The sequence below is a fragment of the Typopeltis vanoorti genome, chromosome 2 (assembly GCF_054136105.1).
Source record: "Typopeltis vanoorti isolate ZY-2024b chromosome 2, IOZ_Tvanoo_1.0, whole genome shotgun sequence".
Lineage (NCBI taxonomy): Eukaryota > Metazoa > Arthropoda > Arachnida > Uropygi > Thelyphonidae > Typopeltis > Typopeltis vanoorti.
In genome coordinates, this window is record NC_143550.1 from 94589096 (window position 1) to 94605851 (window position 16756).

The 16756-nt window shown below is 34.4% G+C and overlaps 1 protein-coding gene across 1 annotated transcript in view; it reads left to right on the forward strand.

Moving 5' to 3' along the window:
* LOC150109266 (exportin-T-like) overlaps positions 1-16756 on the forward strand; it is a 359762-nt gene that overhangs the window by 202234 nt on the left and 140772 nt on the right. Inside the window, exon 15 of the mRNA XM_090401965.1 lies at positions 7174-7293. Within this exon, the coding sequence (XP_090258091.1) occupies positions 7174-7293 (120 nt within the window). The remainder of the gene's footprint in view (positions 1-7173; positions 7294-16756) is intronic.

Sequence of the window (16756 nt, forward strand, 5' to 3'; positions counted from 1 at the left end):
CTTTAAAATCCAAAATCTGGCTTGGATACGTTGACGATGTTTTCGCAATCTGGTCTCATGGCTGCTAGACACATTCCTTAGTCACCTAAACTGGCAACACAAACATATACAGTTCACAATTGAGATTGAAAAACATAACACACTGCCGTTTCTAGATACACTTGTCACACGTCTCCCCTCGGGCAATCTTTCCTTCACTGTTTACAGGAAACCGACACATACTGGCCAATATATACGCATAAACTCCTACCACCACCCAACACAAAAACTAGGTGTTGGGTGGTGGTAGGAGTTTATGCGTATATATTCATCAATACCCTAAAAAACAGGACTCTGAAGATCTGCTCCAGTGAACAGGCACTGAAATACGAATTTAAAGTGATCAGCAATACTTTTCAAAAAAATGGATACAGCCAAAACACTATTAACAAAATTCTCTACAAGACCTCAATAAAACACAAAGACAAACCAGACTACAATAAAACTATAACCATTCCCTAGATTAAAGGGACATCAGACAAAATAAACAGAGTACTACAAAAATACAACCTCAAAGCCACCTTTAAACCTCGTGCAAAATTAAAAAGCTTACTCAACTCATCCAAAGACCCACTCCCTCCGCTGGCCCACCCTGGAGTATACCGTATTTACTGCACCTGCAACATACCATACATAGGAGAAACAGGACGCACAATTCCGATCAGAGAAAAAGAACATAAACGACACATCAAATATAATAATTATGGTGAAGCTGGCCTTTCTGATCATGCCCTTGAACACCTTACATAGAATTGACTGGAAAAGTACTAGTTGTCTACATCACACCAAAACATGGTATGAATGCAAATTTAAGGAAGCCTGTGAGATCATTATCAACTACCCCAATCTAAACAATAATGATGGTCTAAAAATCCCATGCATATGGAAGGCATATATTTGTCTCACGAATCCTTCCTCTCTAAGAACAACTATAAATAGGACTGTAGAAATCCAGGATCCTAAATCTAAAATAACAACGTTAATACTGAAAAATCTGTAAGAAAGAATGTTTATTCATGTTGTAATTTATGAATAATTTTTTAAATCAAAAATAACAATTGTAATAATAGAAATAGGACATCACTGTTACTGGAAGGAAAACTATCTGTGAACAAGAATGTTTATTCATGTAATCATAAATTAAATCTAGCTTGATGTAATTTTTTTTTTTTTTTTCCCACTAGAGGTCATGCCATTGAGTAGCATGTGATCAAATCATTGTTTCTCTAGCTTTCAGTTTGAAATGTAACGCAGCTTGTCTTATATATTTATGTATGCTCCAGATGATGATCTTGATATGAAGATCGAAACGTCGGGATAATAAAAAGAGTTATTCTAACACGGTTATAGAATCCATAATTTCGAAAATGAATGCTGAACACCGTGCAACTTCTATCCTTTCTTTTAGTGTTGCACGGTGATCAGCATTCATTTTCGAAATTATGGATTCTTAAATATAGACTGTGTATTGTCCTATATAATGTTCCATTTACATCATATAATTGTAGTGTTTTGAAAATCTTTTTCTGTGGCACCTTGTCATATTCCTTTTTCAGATCTACAAAATTTCAGTATAGATCCTTGTTACATTCCCATGATTTAACTATTTGTCATAAAGTGAAAATTTAATTCTGACAACCTCAGTTTGGTCTGAATCACAGCTTGTTCTTCTCCCTGTTTATTCTCCAATTTTTTCAGCCTCTGTCGTTCAAGCATGCTTGCATAAATCTTATCTGAAATACTTGAGAAATTCCTCTGTAATTCTCACATTCAACTTTATTTCCTTTTTTTTTTTTAGATATGAGAATTCTATTCCAATCTTCCAGAAGAGAAACATGTTGTTATTAATGACTAGTCCATATTCTGAGCAGAAATCCAGCAGGTACTTGCCATTATTATAAGCCTTGTCCTTTTCTTAAAATTTTCTGAAAACATTTCTATGTGTGCCTTTTGATTCACTTCCTACTCTGCTGTTTAGATCTTCAGCAAGTAACAATTTTTCCATTTTCTTAATTCATCTGCCTGCTCTAGTGACTCCAAGAATTCTCCTCCACTTTTTCCTTAGGAGAACCTTCTGTGGGACCATAGGCACAAATAAGTTTCATAGTTCATTTTCCCATTTTTAAGTTTGCCCACATAACTCTACTTGAAACTGCCTTCCAATGAAGAAGTTTATTGTTCATTGGAAGGCAGTTTTAATGGAAGTACTTTAAAAGTTCTTCTGTAAGGTCAATTTCCTTTCTATTAATACTCCTTATGTTGCTATATAAATTGCTTATTTTTGTTGCTATTATAATATGTGTGTGTGTGTGTGGTGTTTAATAAAGAATATTTAAAGAAAATGTTTGTGACCATTCCCCCCCCCCCAGAAAATGGGGTTAAAAATAAACACAACTATAAATTGTACCCTAATAATACTGAAAAAAAAAAATTAAAAATTTAACTGATTTAAATGATATATAGAAATGAGTAAAACTTTACTTTTTATAGAGCACCCTTGGATCAGACCATGTTTTTTGATTGCCACTCTTTTTAAATTTAAAAAATGAATTACATGATCATATACAGAGTCCATTAAAAAAATATTCGTTTGCCCTTGTCATTGCACGTAACAAATGAATCCAACACTGCTTAACGAGCAGTGTCAGATTCATTTGTTACGTGCAGTGACAAGTGCAAACGAATATCAGAGAGTCTAGTCGTAACTGACTGAACGTGATAATTCCAACACTGCATTAGATCATAGTGCATTTGTTTCGTAATCTAAAGTGTTAATCGAACAATTCCAATTATTAACTATTCAATCAGTGTCGAAACATAAGCTGTAACCTTTAACATGTTGTATTGCATTTATATAATGTTGTAAGCATTGTTATAAACACAAACAAAATTTAATTTTTTCGTTTTTCCTTAGGGGTGCTGCAGTGCTTATGTACAAGCCACCACTGTCAAAGACCCAGTTTTTATATGGATGCCATTTTAAATGTGCACATATATTGAAAGAGTGCTAAATTTTTGTAGAAAGGCTTAGATGTTGGTTATACATGCTTATTAAATTACTTAAGGAATTGTCTCCTTGGAAGAGCAGCAGGAAGAAACAACAGCAGGAAGCTGTTGTTTCTTCTTTAGAAACAACAGCTTCCTGCTTCATCCTCAGTTACTGTGTGCATGTGTCTTTTTTTTAAGTTCCTGTGAAAACGACAACGTGGCATTGCCGAAATATAGATTAAAGTTTAATTTTAATTTATATCCTTTGTACGTTGTAAATTCCTTAAGTAATTTAATAAGAAAGAGTGCTAAAGCACTAATGTTACCAAACCTGAATTAGAATAACAGTGTTTCCTTACCAGAAATATGGGAAATGTCTTATCTTTCTTCTTCTTCTTAAGTAGCTTCTCCAATTTGGTGGTTGCTAATCATGGTAAACCAGAGTGTTCAATCCTCTGCCATTTTTTTGATCCCATAATAGCTCTTGTTACCTATCTATTTCTTTACATCATCAACCCAAGGAGTTCTTGATCTACCGAGAGATCTTCCCAATAATTTTCCCCTTCCGTATTTCCAGAGACATTTTACCTGCTGATCTTCTTAATATGTGTTCTGCCATCTTGCACTTTCTCTTTATAAGGTGTCTTCCATGAGTGCTCTTTTGCTTCCCATTAACTTCAATACATCTTCATTCGTTTTTTTTTTGTTTTTTTTTCTCATTCCAAGAAATCTTTAGTGCTCTCCTATAGTACCACATCTCAAAGGCCTGCAATTTCTTGATTATGGATTTTATATATGTCCACAGTTCACATCCATAATTCAATGTTGACCATACATAGGATTTTATTATTCTTATTTTAGTCTGTTTATTTATTCCTGAGGTCATTAGTAATTTATTGTTCCAAAATGCTTCTTTTGCCTTAGGTATTCTCGATTTTATTTCCATAACTGTTGTTCCATCTGTAATCACTACTCCTGAATAATTATATGCCTTTACATATTGAACAAATCCTGTTGATACTCTTGAATTTATGTTTTGTTGCTGTTTTTTGTTAATTACTATGTACTGGTTTTATCTGTATTTAATACTGAGCCATAATTCTGACTTTTTGATTAATATTTTAACCATATTTTGTAATTTTATTTTCAATCTCACTATGAACACCAAATCATCAGTTGAAAAGTTTAGGAGATATTATACACCCCTGTCTCACTCCTCTTTTGATATCTGTTGTTTCATTATTAATGTTGTTTATAATTTTTCTGATTCCAGTATAATTCTATTATTATTCTCAGGTCTGTTGTATCAATTTGAATGTCTTTTAATATTTCTATTAAACTTTTCATGGCTTACTGTGTCAAATATGTCAAATAATCTGTAAAAAGAAATCATAAGAAAAAGCAACCATTGTAGATCTGAATCACGTGTGATATTTACTAAAGAAAGAGCATTATGTCTTCTTTTCATCAGCTGCAAACAATAAGTGTGTGTATGCATGCACATGTTAACTTTATATCAATTGCAATATACCCCTCTAGCATATGGCTCATGTCTTGTTTGTGAAAACTATTGTTGTTCTATCTGTTTAGAATTTTAACACTGAAATAATCTGCAATTTTCATATTGAAATATTTGTTTATGTACATTAGTAATAAACCCTTTTGTGCATATGTATTTTATGTTTTAGTTTGTTAATCGAAACATAGTTCAGTTGCAAAGGATTATCTGATATATTAGGGCACTTTGCACTCTGAAATTTTGATAGTAGATCATAAGTAGGTGATGCAATATTGAATCTGAAAATAAAAATTTTATGGCATTCAAATTGAAAAAAAAAAATACAATGTTCCCACTGTAGAGAAGTCATTAAAAAAAAAATCATATGAAAAAGCAGCCATTGTAGATCTGAAATCACGTGTGATAATTACTAAAGAAAGAGCACTATGGATTCATTTTGGTGACGTAAATTATATAGAAAAAAGTGGATATTAAAGATCTAACATTATTTCAAAGCTGAATGTTTGTAGTAACTGTGAAGGTTTCATCAATTGAGAGCTTATGAGAATCCAATCCTTGACCTCAGAGTTGCTTTAGCTTGCACTACTAAAAGAACATGACGAAGCATTCGTATATTTGCCTTTTATTAGTGCATTTGATAAAGGTTTCACTGGCCTGACAACTGATTTGAACTGGTTGGTTCTCTTACCCTGATTCACTACTAAAAGAATCCAGTGTCAGAGAAATATATTTTTTGCAAGTGAACTCTCGATCGGTGTGTAAAAGTAATTACTAAAGAAAGAGTTATATAGCTTCATTTTGGTGATGTAAATTACATGGAAAAAGTGGATATTAAAGATCTAAAATTATTTCAAAATCTGAATGTTTGTTCATAAGTTTTACGTTGTGGCCATGTTCTTTTAAGTAGTACAACCTAAGGCGACTTCAGTACCAAAGACTGTATGGTCATAAACTCTTAGTTGAAATTTATGAAACTTCCTAGTTTCTACAATTATTCAGCTTCGAAATAATGTTGGATCTTTAATATCCACTTTTCCGTGTAATTTACATCGCCGAAGTGATGCCATATGGCTCTTTCATTAGTAATTACTTTTATGCACCGACTGAGAGTTCACTAGGAAAAATACTTATCTCTGACATTGGATTTCCTTAGTATTTAATGAGAGTTTTTGCTCACTTTAACTTTCTGCCACCTCACTGAGTGAAAGCTTAGCTAAGTGTAGTATTTGTTTCTGGTTGCACTGGGCTGAGGTTCCAGTCGGTGATGGGGCAGAGTCCAGAAATTCTGGAAGATCTAGTTTTGGAGCTACTCGAGATAGTGACCTTTTAGGTCACTCATGGTTTTTGGAATTGACAATTTGAACAATTGAATTGCCTGGTCTCTGAAGAGAACTAACCATGTTGACAGTAGATGAAGTCATATTTCTGTGGTTTCCTTCACAAATCACTAGCAAAATCAAAATCATGATCTTTCTAATTACAGAATTCAAGTAACATTTATGAAAAATCCGGAAACAAGATGCACAAAACCCAGCAAGCAAGTTACACTCTATGATAATTGAAGCTTTCTACAGCTCTATCTTGAAATTTCCATTTTGGGGAACTCTTTGTTCATAAACTATTGGTGTACACCACCAATACTATGCAGGCTTAGATTGGTAGAATTTTGTGTGACACTTTCATTTATTTATCGTTAGTAACTTCAGAGCTGGCAAGCAATCCAATGAGTAATATCCGTGGGGGGGGGGGTCATATTAAACCCTGGGCAGTGAAAGCCAACACAAGACAGGTTAGCCTCAAGCGGACTTCATCTACTCCATTCCCTCAAGTTTTCAGGAGCTGTATGCAGTCCATGGCAATTCTGATATCAAGAAGTTGGAATGAACTTTTGATTGATACTTTGTGAATAAGTTGTCAGTTTAGACCTGTGATGTTCTCTTGAACAAACTTGAATTGCCTGGTCTCTGGAGAGAACCAGCCAATTTGAAACAGCTGCCACACCAGTGAAACCTTTATCAAATGCACTAATAAAAGGCAAAGGTAAATATACATATGCTCGGACAGTGGTCATGTTCTTTTAAGTAGTGCAAACGTAAGGCAACTCCGATGTAAGCTCTCAGGTCAAATTTATGAAACTTTCATAGTTTCTCCAAACATTCTGCTTTGAAATAATGTTTGGATCTTTAATATCCACTTTTTCTGTGTAACATATGTGATAGCATTGAAAATTGGTTATGAGAATTCAATTCATTAAAAAGATTATTTAAAAAAAAAAAGAAACAAAAAGTTATATGAATTCACTTCGTTAAACGGATTATTTTATAAAAAGAAATAGAAATAGGTGATAATGCTTGCTTGAAAGCACCAGTCTACACAATCCAGCAGTTAATGCTGGACTGTGAGAAAGGAGGCACATTTTCAGCTTCATTAACTATCAGTGGGATGTTAATAGTCAATGCTAAGTATATTTTTTGCCCAGGATGCTTTGTTATAATAACTTAATTTAATTTAAATAAAATTAAACATTTTATTTAAATTAAATATATTTAATTTTAATAAAATTAAGTACTTTATATAATTTTATTTTTATATTTCTGGATTATTGATCAATTTTTTTTTCTTTCCAGCTTGTTAGCTGTGGAGTTAGCACATATGTTCATATAGCAGTCACGCTACAGTACTTTGAAACCATTGTGAGATTTGAAAAATTCTTTTCTCAAGAACCACATCACATACCAGAAGCACTGGTAAGATCATCTTGATCTCTCTTTTCGACATATAATTCTGAGCAAAGTTTCCTTTTTTTTTATCACTATTACTCTTAGTATTGTTAATAGTTAAGGATTTGTAAGGAATCCTAGGACTCATTTCAAGAAGTGTATTGTAATTCATATAATGCCTGTTGTATGTCTTTTGAAGTTTTAACTGTCAGAGTGCTTATGATCTCCATTGTTATCCCTTATTATTTTTCCTTGACCATACATGGAACATTTCCCCTATATATACTATAGCATCTCAAAACCATCTATCATTCTTCCAACAGTGGATTAATTCTATTAATCAACTGCATGGTTCTGACATTATCTTAATGACCTGTTCCCATACCTCTTCTAATAGTTTCATATTTCTCAGAAACAACCTATATTTCAAGATTTGCAACAGTCATTGAGATGGAGGTAGGCCAGTAACATTATAAAGAAGAAAGTAACCTATCTGTCCATCAATACTCACTTCTGTCTTTCTCAGCATTACAGTAATCTTATGCATTGCTTTGGAGACCTCTGCGATGGGGAACATGTTGAAAGTTAATCATCATCATCAGGTTCCTGATATATACCCTTAGCTAAGTTTCCATCATTACCAATATCCTGTTATCAGTTTTCTTCTAAATTATTCTGTCAGTTGTCAGCACTAAAATATTATCAGATCTTATATTTCTTTTTTCTAGAGCACTTCTAACTGCATCAATCTACCTAGACTGAGCTTCCTCCTAGTCTTCTCCCTACAATCTTGGCATTAAACACTCATTTTTGCTAACTTTTCCTCTCCATTTCTGTTTAAGTGACCATACCACCTTAGATTAGCTCCGCTTACACATTTTTGAATGCTAACAACATCAAGTTCCATCCTAATATCTTAATTTTTGATATAATCCTGCCATCTCTCCTAATTTGTCTTGTATAACTGTTTTATTTCTAGCCCCACTCTCTGATCCCTGAGTTAAAATTGGTTTGAACACCGTCTTACATACAGCTACTTTAATGGTTTGGTTAATTTCATTCTTATTCTATATAAATTTATTCAACTGGTTCTTTAGCAAAGAGCCAGTTCTTCTTATTCTATTGTGTATTTTCATATTTTACATCTTCTTGCCTGCTTTCAATTTCTTGGGTTTTTTTTATTGCTAATTTTTTATGCCAATTTTATTCAGTTTAGTTAAATAATCCTGTCATCTTGCAATAGATTTATTTAGGAGTACACTGTCATCTGCAGAAAGCTAACTTTGATATCTCAATTTTTGACATCATGTCAGAATTTAATGCCATGTGTGATGCGATCTATACAGATTATGAATAAGAATTGGGTAGAGTGCACCATTGTCTCACACCTTCCTGTATTTCCTTCAGTTCTAACTGCGACTTACAACTTAAATGTAGACTATGTATTGTTTTGTATACTGTTCCATTTACTGTATAATGAAACTGTAGTATTCTACAGGTTTTCTCTTGGGAGGTTTTCACCTTGTCATATGCTTTTTCCAGATCTACCAAACATAAAAAATATAACATTGTTATATTCCCACAATTTCCCAACTATTAGTTGTAAAGTGAAAATCTGATCTTGACAACCTCTATCAGTACAGTAACGAGGGTATGAAGCGCCTGTGGCAAGTGTCTAACCTGCACCCCCCTAACCCAAAAATTTTGAAAAATTTAAATGTAACAAGCTAAATTTTATTAAATGCAATATGTTAAATACTTACTATTAAACCCATCAAAATGAGTTGCAGTGTGTTGCAGAATTTGTGTGTCTAAAACGGCGTATTGCCGAAATTTTAAAATACAATATAAAATAGCGGACTTTTATATCTATTTATTTATTTTTATTTTTTATGTTTTGCACCCCAAACCTAGTTGTGCCTGTGGTGGGCACCTCTTTTGCCACGCCCTCGTTACAGCACTGACCTCTATTTGGCTTGATCTAGCTTGTTCTTCTCTGAGTTTCTCTTCTGCAAGTTTTCTTAGTCTCTTTTCAAGTCTGCGTGAGAAGATTACTACTTAGTGTTCCAGTTAAGATTTAGAGTAGGAAAATTCCTCTCTGTACATAATTCTCACATTCAGTTTTATTTCCCTTTTTTTATATATGGGAGCTATGAGATCCATGCTTTAATTGTCTGAATTTGACCTTGCCAAACCTTTTGAATTACACAATGTACTGCTGCAAAACTTTTTTACCTCCATATTTGAGCATTTCGATTTATCATCATATACCTCAACTGCTTTTTCACATTAAATGCTTTTAATTGCTTTTTGCATCTCAAGTATTGATATTTGCTCCTGATTGCATTCCTCTCGAATATTTCGAAAATTATTGTCCGGTTGAAAAGTTAATTAGAATTTAATATCCAGTATATTTACCATATGAATACTGTTTTGTTAGGCAATCTATTTCATATAAGCTGTACTAGTTTTGTGTGAATTACATTGCACTTCTTCAGAAGAGTGAAATAAAAAACTAACTGCTACTATAGTTTTCCTATTGAATGTTCCTGGTAAGATTTATGGAAATGTACTTGAGAAAAAAAGCTAAGGAAAATTGTGGAAAGGAATCTTATAAAAGAATAAACTGCATTCCTGCCAAATAGAGGTTGTCAGAATCAGATTTTTACTTTAAGACAAATAGTAGAAATTGTGGAAATATAAAACAAGAATTTGTATTTAAATTTTGTAGATTTTGAAAAATTGCATGGCCAAATGCCAACAGAAAATCTATTCAAAACATTACAGTTATGTAATGTTTTGAATAGATTATACAGAACAACACATGGTCTATATTTGAGGTGTAAGTCAGCAGTTAGAATTGAAGGAGGTAGGAGATGGTTTTATGTTAAATCAGGTGTTAGATAAGGGTGCTCATTATCATGACTGCTATTCATCATCTATGTGGATCTCATTATGAAGGAAAGTGGCATTAAGCTTGATATCAGAATTGGAGATGTTAATCTCAGTTCTGTCTTCTCTACAGATGATGTTATTCTCTTAAATAAATCAAGTAGAAATCTACAGGATTCCCTGAATAAATTGAATTACTTCTATAACAAATTTAATATGAAATCATCAGAAAATAGACAATGAAATGAAAATTTATTATCCTGAATGGAGAACAAGTAAAACACTTCATCTATTTAGGCACAATTTATTTTTAGTGAACATGACAAATTAAATTTGGAAATAGACAACAGAATTAGTAAAGCTGGTATGATAGGAAGTCAGCTGAATGAATTCACATGGAACAAGAGAAGAAATAGTCAAAACACTAAACTAGCTGTATACAGGGCAGTGTTTAAATCAATTTTCACACATGGGCCTGAGAGCTGGTTTAAAAATGCTTGATGAAAGACTGCAAACCACAGCTATGAGAGTTCTTAAAATGATTATCTGAGTGAAAAGATGGCAGCATCATATTAAAAGGGAAGATATTAGGAAAGAACTTGGCATTGTTAGCATTCAGGAATGTGTTAACAGAGCTATAGTTTATCCACCGTTTGTAGGTCTCTGCTTGGCATCTTGCCAAGAATAGTCGATTCATGCTGAAGGGGAGAAAGAAATGAAGGACGTGCGAATTGGTCACCAACACGTGAAATCACGTGCTTTATAGGTAACATTTTCCAACTGTTATACAAGCCACATAGTTAACTACAATAATCATAACAGAGAAGTTAATTTTCCGACCTGTAATAATAAACAACTCATCCCACAATACGGACTGATTACCCTATTATCGGAATGGATTCTCCTTTTCTGACATGCGCAGAAGTGTCGAAGGATCTCTAATCAGTTGGCGAACAATAATATCAAGTGGTATTGTCACTTAAACACAATGAGAGAGAGAAAAAGTTAGCCTAATGTGTTCTTTGCCAAGATGGCAGAAAAAAGACCCAGAGGAAGATAAGATTTTTGTGGATTGATACAATAAAAAACACCTTATAATACAGAAATATGATCTGATAATAATTGTAGTCTTGAAAGATTAATTTGGAGGAAAATTGTTGACAGGAAGTTCGTAATGATGTGACTTTTTTTCATGTAGTGCTGTCATAATATGAATGATATAATGATGATATTATAATCAGTTTAACAGCATGGCAGGTAACAGTAACATTAATGCTGATTATTTGAAATAGACTAGCAGTTGCATGTACATGATTCTTGTGTATTATGATGACTAGTTACTGGTAGAATGTTTGAGATCTGTGTGCACAAAGTTTTGATGAAAACTATTCAAACTGTAGGTCATGCCCTGTTTCTAATTGCATTAATTAGGTTTTTTTTTTAAGATTTCTGATCATTCTTTGAATGCTTTGAGTCACAGAGGTCATTTCTCTTCACCTTAATACTTGAGAATTTGTTGTACATGTTGCTGGTCCTGGTTACAGTCAAAACATTCAAAGAATTATTGGAAATATTTAAAAAACCTTAATCAGTATAACATATCCTACAATCAAGCATATAATTTAAGTTAATCTTATTTAGTGGTGTTCAAGTTATCAAGTAGCCCAGTCGTTTGTAATTTAAGTAATACATTGAGAGATTGGAATTCAAAAATATGTGGATTGCTGAATATGCAAATAACACAGTTGTTTTTTCATGGTCTACCACTTCATGAAACTTGATTACTGCTGTGAATCTGTATATCTCTATTAATCAGTAATCCACCGATTACAATAGTTATTAATATATTGAACTTCATTTCTCAGGCTAACATTCTGTACAGCATAATAATACCACAACTACTCTGCTAATTGGTGACTGTGCTCTAGTGGTTGGGATGTTACATTTTGGTTAAAAGAACTCGGGTTCAGCTCTTGGTTAAGGTGCTAAAATGATAGGCTTTGATGTCAATTTGACTCATTCTATATTATTTTTTTTTTGACATCAGTGAATGCAGTGACTTATAGAAGAACCAATTTAACATTACTTTAGTAATGGCTTGAATTATAAATGATAAAACACTGAAAATCATGATAAAAACCATAAACTGTTACAAAGTAGTATCAAAACAGCTATTTAGGATAAGAGAAATAAGCATTGCAAAACACTATAAATTAAAGATGCCAAGAAATTATATTCTTGGTTTCATCCTTTATTCAAGTGTAAGCAAACAAAGTTTATGCATGAAGTAACTTCACGACTGGGTTACTTGTATATAAAAGCTAATGACTTGACATCAAGTGCCTTCATATCCCATAATGTAGTGCAGATATTGCTGGATTTGGCTCCCACTGATGAGACCTCAATAAAGGTCAAACTGATCTGGGTAGTGGCCCTCCCCATAATGCTAGCATTGTACATGTCCATTAGGATATGTGTGCTGCATTATGGGATACCAAGGCAATTGTGAAGTCATTAGCCTCTATATACAAGTAGCCCAGTCATTTATAAGCAAAGAAAGTAAACTTTCTTTGCTTACACTTGAGTAATGAGGGAAATCAAGAATGTAATCTCTTGGCATATTTAATTTATAGTATAACCAAGTGAAAAAACTTTCAACACCTGTCTCTAATTCAGAATATTTTGGTAATAAAGTGTGACACCTTTTGAATATTTGTATATGAAAATATGACTTCTGCATTACTTCAACCTTGTTATGACTGCTGGGTCTAGCTCCCATTGATGAGACCTCAATAAAGGTCAAACTCTAAGATTGCTACAACATTCTGACATGGATATTCTTTCCATTTAAAAAAGTAAAATTCAGTATAAAGAAATCTTCAATCTCTTTTGCTGTGAACTTCCACAGTTAGGTACTGACAAACACTTTGTTTCATAACTTATTGATGTTCCATGGATGCCTTAACAGAAAGGATCTTGTTTGAAGAATTGCATATGGTCACCTTCCAGTTAATACCATCAAATTGAGGTACTTTAACATTGGAGATACAATCCGTGACATCTGTTACCGATTGGATCTCCAGCTGCCTTCTTGCCCTGAGTATTTAGAACGGATTATTTAATGTGTTTGGTATTCCATTACTCACAACAGTGCAGGTTTTTTTTTTTAATGGTTCCATCCTCTTAGCTCAGTGTTTCTTATGGTCAATTGTAAGAATGACTGTAGAGCAATTCCAGACAGAGAAGGCAAACTGAAGGCGGATAACTCAAATAAGGCTAACCACCTGGGTATCAGTCATCTTTGCACTTTAGCTTCAATTGGTCTTTTAGTTTTTCATCTGCATGAGACAGGTGAAAAAGGAAAAAATGAATAGCCTTTTGACTATTTTGATGATACATACTATCTATCTGTCTTTTCTTTCTCTTAATGCTGTCAGGCCCTCTTGCACCCCAATATTAACTACTCTAGGCCTATGATGAGCACTCCTTCACTTTTTTTACCTTAATAAAGGTCAAAGCTGGTCTAGGTAATGGCCTTTCCCATAATGCATAGCATTATACATGTCCATAAGGATTTGTGCATTGCATTATGGGATGCCAAGGTAATTGATGTGAAGTCATTAGCCTCTATATATAAGTAGCCCAGTTGTGAAGTGACTCAATGCACAAACTTTGTTTACTTACATTTGGATAATGGATGAAACCAAGAATATAATTTCTTGGCATCTTTAATTTATAATATAACCAAGTGGTGGGAAAAAAAAAAACTTTCAACATATGCAAAACACATCCAGGTAAATTATCTTAAAATTGACAAACCCTTCATTTCTTTACACAGTAATGGCTCACTGTGGCACACCATACGAATTCTATAGTTGGTTTTACCCTCTGAAATAATCATTCAGATTTATATAATCACTTTGCATAAGTGTGGATATAGTACTGGTTAAGGTATTGGAAAACTTGGTTAAGGAGAAAATCCAAGATAAGTTGATAGAACTGTGATATCCTGTGGGTGACGGCGTAGCTTTTCCCCATAGAGATCTTGCCTTAATCATTTGCTTGCTTTTTACACTAAAAGTGACAGTTGAGATGGATGAGGAAAATGACAGCACCATAATACACTATCTGATCAAAAGTATCCAGACACCTACTCGAAACTGTAATCAGATTTTCCCTGTGACACACTTTCCAGTAGTGGACATTAATATGGGGTGGGTCCACCCTTTGCTTCTATGACAGCTCTAACTCTGCTGGGGAGACTTTCCCAGATGTCGGAACATCTCTGGAAGAATGGCAGCTCTTTCTACCTGAATAGCTGTAGCCAGAGCAGTTCATGATGTGGCTTGTTGGGGTCAGGAGCAAAATCGGCTTTCTAATTCATTCCAAAGGTGTTGTGTGGGATTCAGGTCAGTGCTCTGAGCCAACAGTCCATTTCTTTAACGTTATTGTCCACAAACCATTCCCTTACAGGCCTTGCTTATCTTGCTTTATGGCAGGTAGTATTGTTATGCTGATAAAAACAATAGTCATCACCAAATTGATCTTCTACCATAGACAGTATGCAACAGGTCAAAATGTCCTTTTACCCTTCCACATTTAGATTTCCATGTAGTGTTATGAGAGGCCAAGTCCATTCCATGACCCCCCCCCCCACACACACACACTGTAACACCACCTCCTCCAAATTTCACTGTTGGCATTACACACGCTCACAGGCATCGTTCTCCAGGCACTCGCCACACCCACACCCTCCCATCGGACTGCCACTTGGTAAAGCATGATTCATCACTCCAAATCACACGTTTCCAGTTGTCCACTGTCCAGCGCTGTTGCTCTTTACACCACTGCAGGTGGCGCTTATCGTTCACAGGTTTGGTTTATAGGCAGCTGCTTGACCCATTTTAAAAGCAATTAAGTCGAGAGTTAAGAGGAATGGGATTCCTCTTAACTCTCGACACACAGTCATGGTGCTGGCTGGACAGTTAGTATCACTGCAGAACTCTCCCAGGTGTGATTATTTTCACTCGGTGTCTGCCAATTTCCATGAATCACCTTCTTCAACGCTTGATGGTTCCTGTTTGTCATTAAACGTGGCCTACCTGACTGTGGTTTTGTTATGGTTGTGCCTTCACATTTCCACTTCACAATCACGTCACCAACTGTTGACTTGGGCAACTTGGGGAGGGTTGAAATGTCTCTGACAGATTTCTTACTGATATGGCAATCAATAACTAGTCCACGTGCATAGTCACTGAGCTCCCTTGATCTACCCATTTTGCTTGTACTTCTTATCACTGAATGGCACACAGCTCCGTGCCTCCTTTTATACCGGTAAGTGAGGTCATAGTGACATCTAGATGTCAGTTTGCAAATTACAGAGAGGGGGGGTTTGTCCAGATACTTTTGATCAGATAACATATTTACTAAACATTGCAAAGAAATTTGACAAGATACTGCCTGGAATCCCTCTTTACAGTGACATGAATATGGTGCCTGATGGATAGCATATGGTAAAGTTAAGAAAAATGCAGAGTATGCCACTGGCTTCTGTACTTGGTTCACTGGTTTAATTTGTATAGTGATATTAGAGGTAACTTGAATGGTAATATTCAATTGTTTGCTGATTATACTAAATTGGAAAGGCAGCAGTAAATAAAAGTGATGTAGAGATCCTTCAGGATGGTTTGGATAAATTTCATTGTGGACAAAGGATAATGGTTATGAGTTCCATGTGGCAAAGTATAAGGTTATTGAACTATGCAGTACATTGACATAAAGCCAGGGATTTGAGGGTTGATTGTGGATAGAGAGTTGAAGTTCAGAGGGCGCTTGTTCAGTTGAATACTGAAGCCTTATAGAGAAAAGTATAGGTAAAAAATCTATTTTTTCTTTATAAAGCTTCAATGTTACCATGTCTGGACTATTGTGCTCACAGGTCAGTATTGTGATCACCCACTTCCGGATCCCTTCCTCCATTTCCTCAACCCCAAGAAACTCCAGATGTTGATGAAATGGTGGAGAGAATCCAACTGTTCTATAAATTGTGCTTTTTTTATGAGGATAAAGTTATAGGTTGTGGATTACAAAATTTGGATGATAGGTATAAAAACAAGATATGATAGAAATATGTAAGTTACTAGAAGGATTTTGTAGGATAAGCGCAGAAGAAATTTTTCATTACCTGACAAGAGAGAGAGAGAGAGAAAGAGTTTACCCCAGAAGTTCTATAGGAGTATGTTTAGCAAAGATATGAAGGACTAATTTCTTTGTTTAGAGAGTAGTAAATGAGTAGAATGCGTTGCCATAGGTGGTCATGAGTGTTTGCCCAGTGAATTAGTTTAAGGTGAGATATAATAGGCAGTATGAATGAATAATAATTAGTGTGGCCTTCCAATGGATCTTCAGACACCATAGAAACAAGAGATGCCTGTATAACAATAATATAATCATTGTTTAAATAATCAAGTTATTGGTAATTCTAAAGGTTAAGTTTGAATGGAGCAAAAGTAGTAGTACCATTCAAAGCTTCATAGCCCCAGCCTGAGAATATAGACAGATGTGTTGACCATTAATAGGATTAACTGACATATCATGA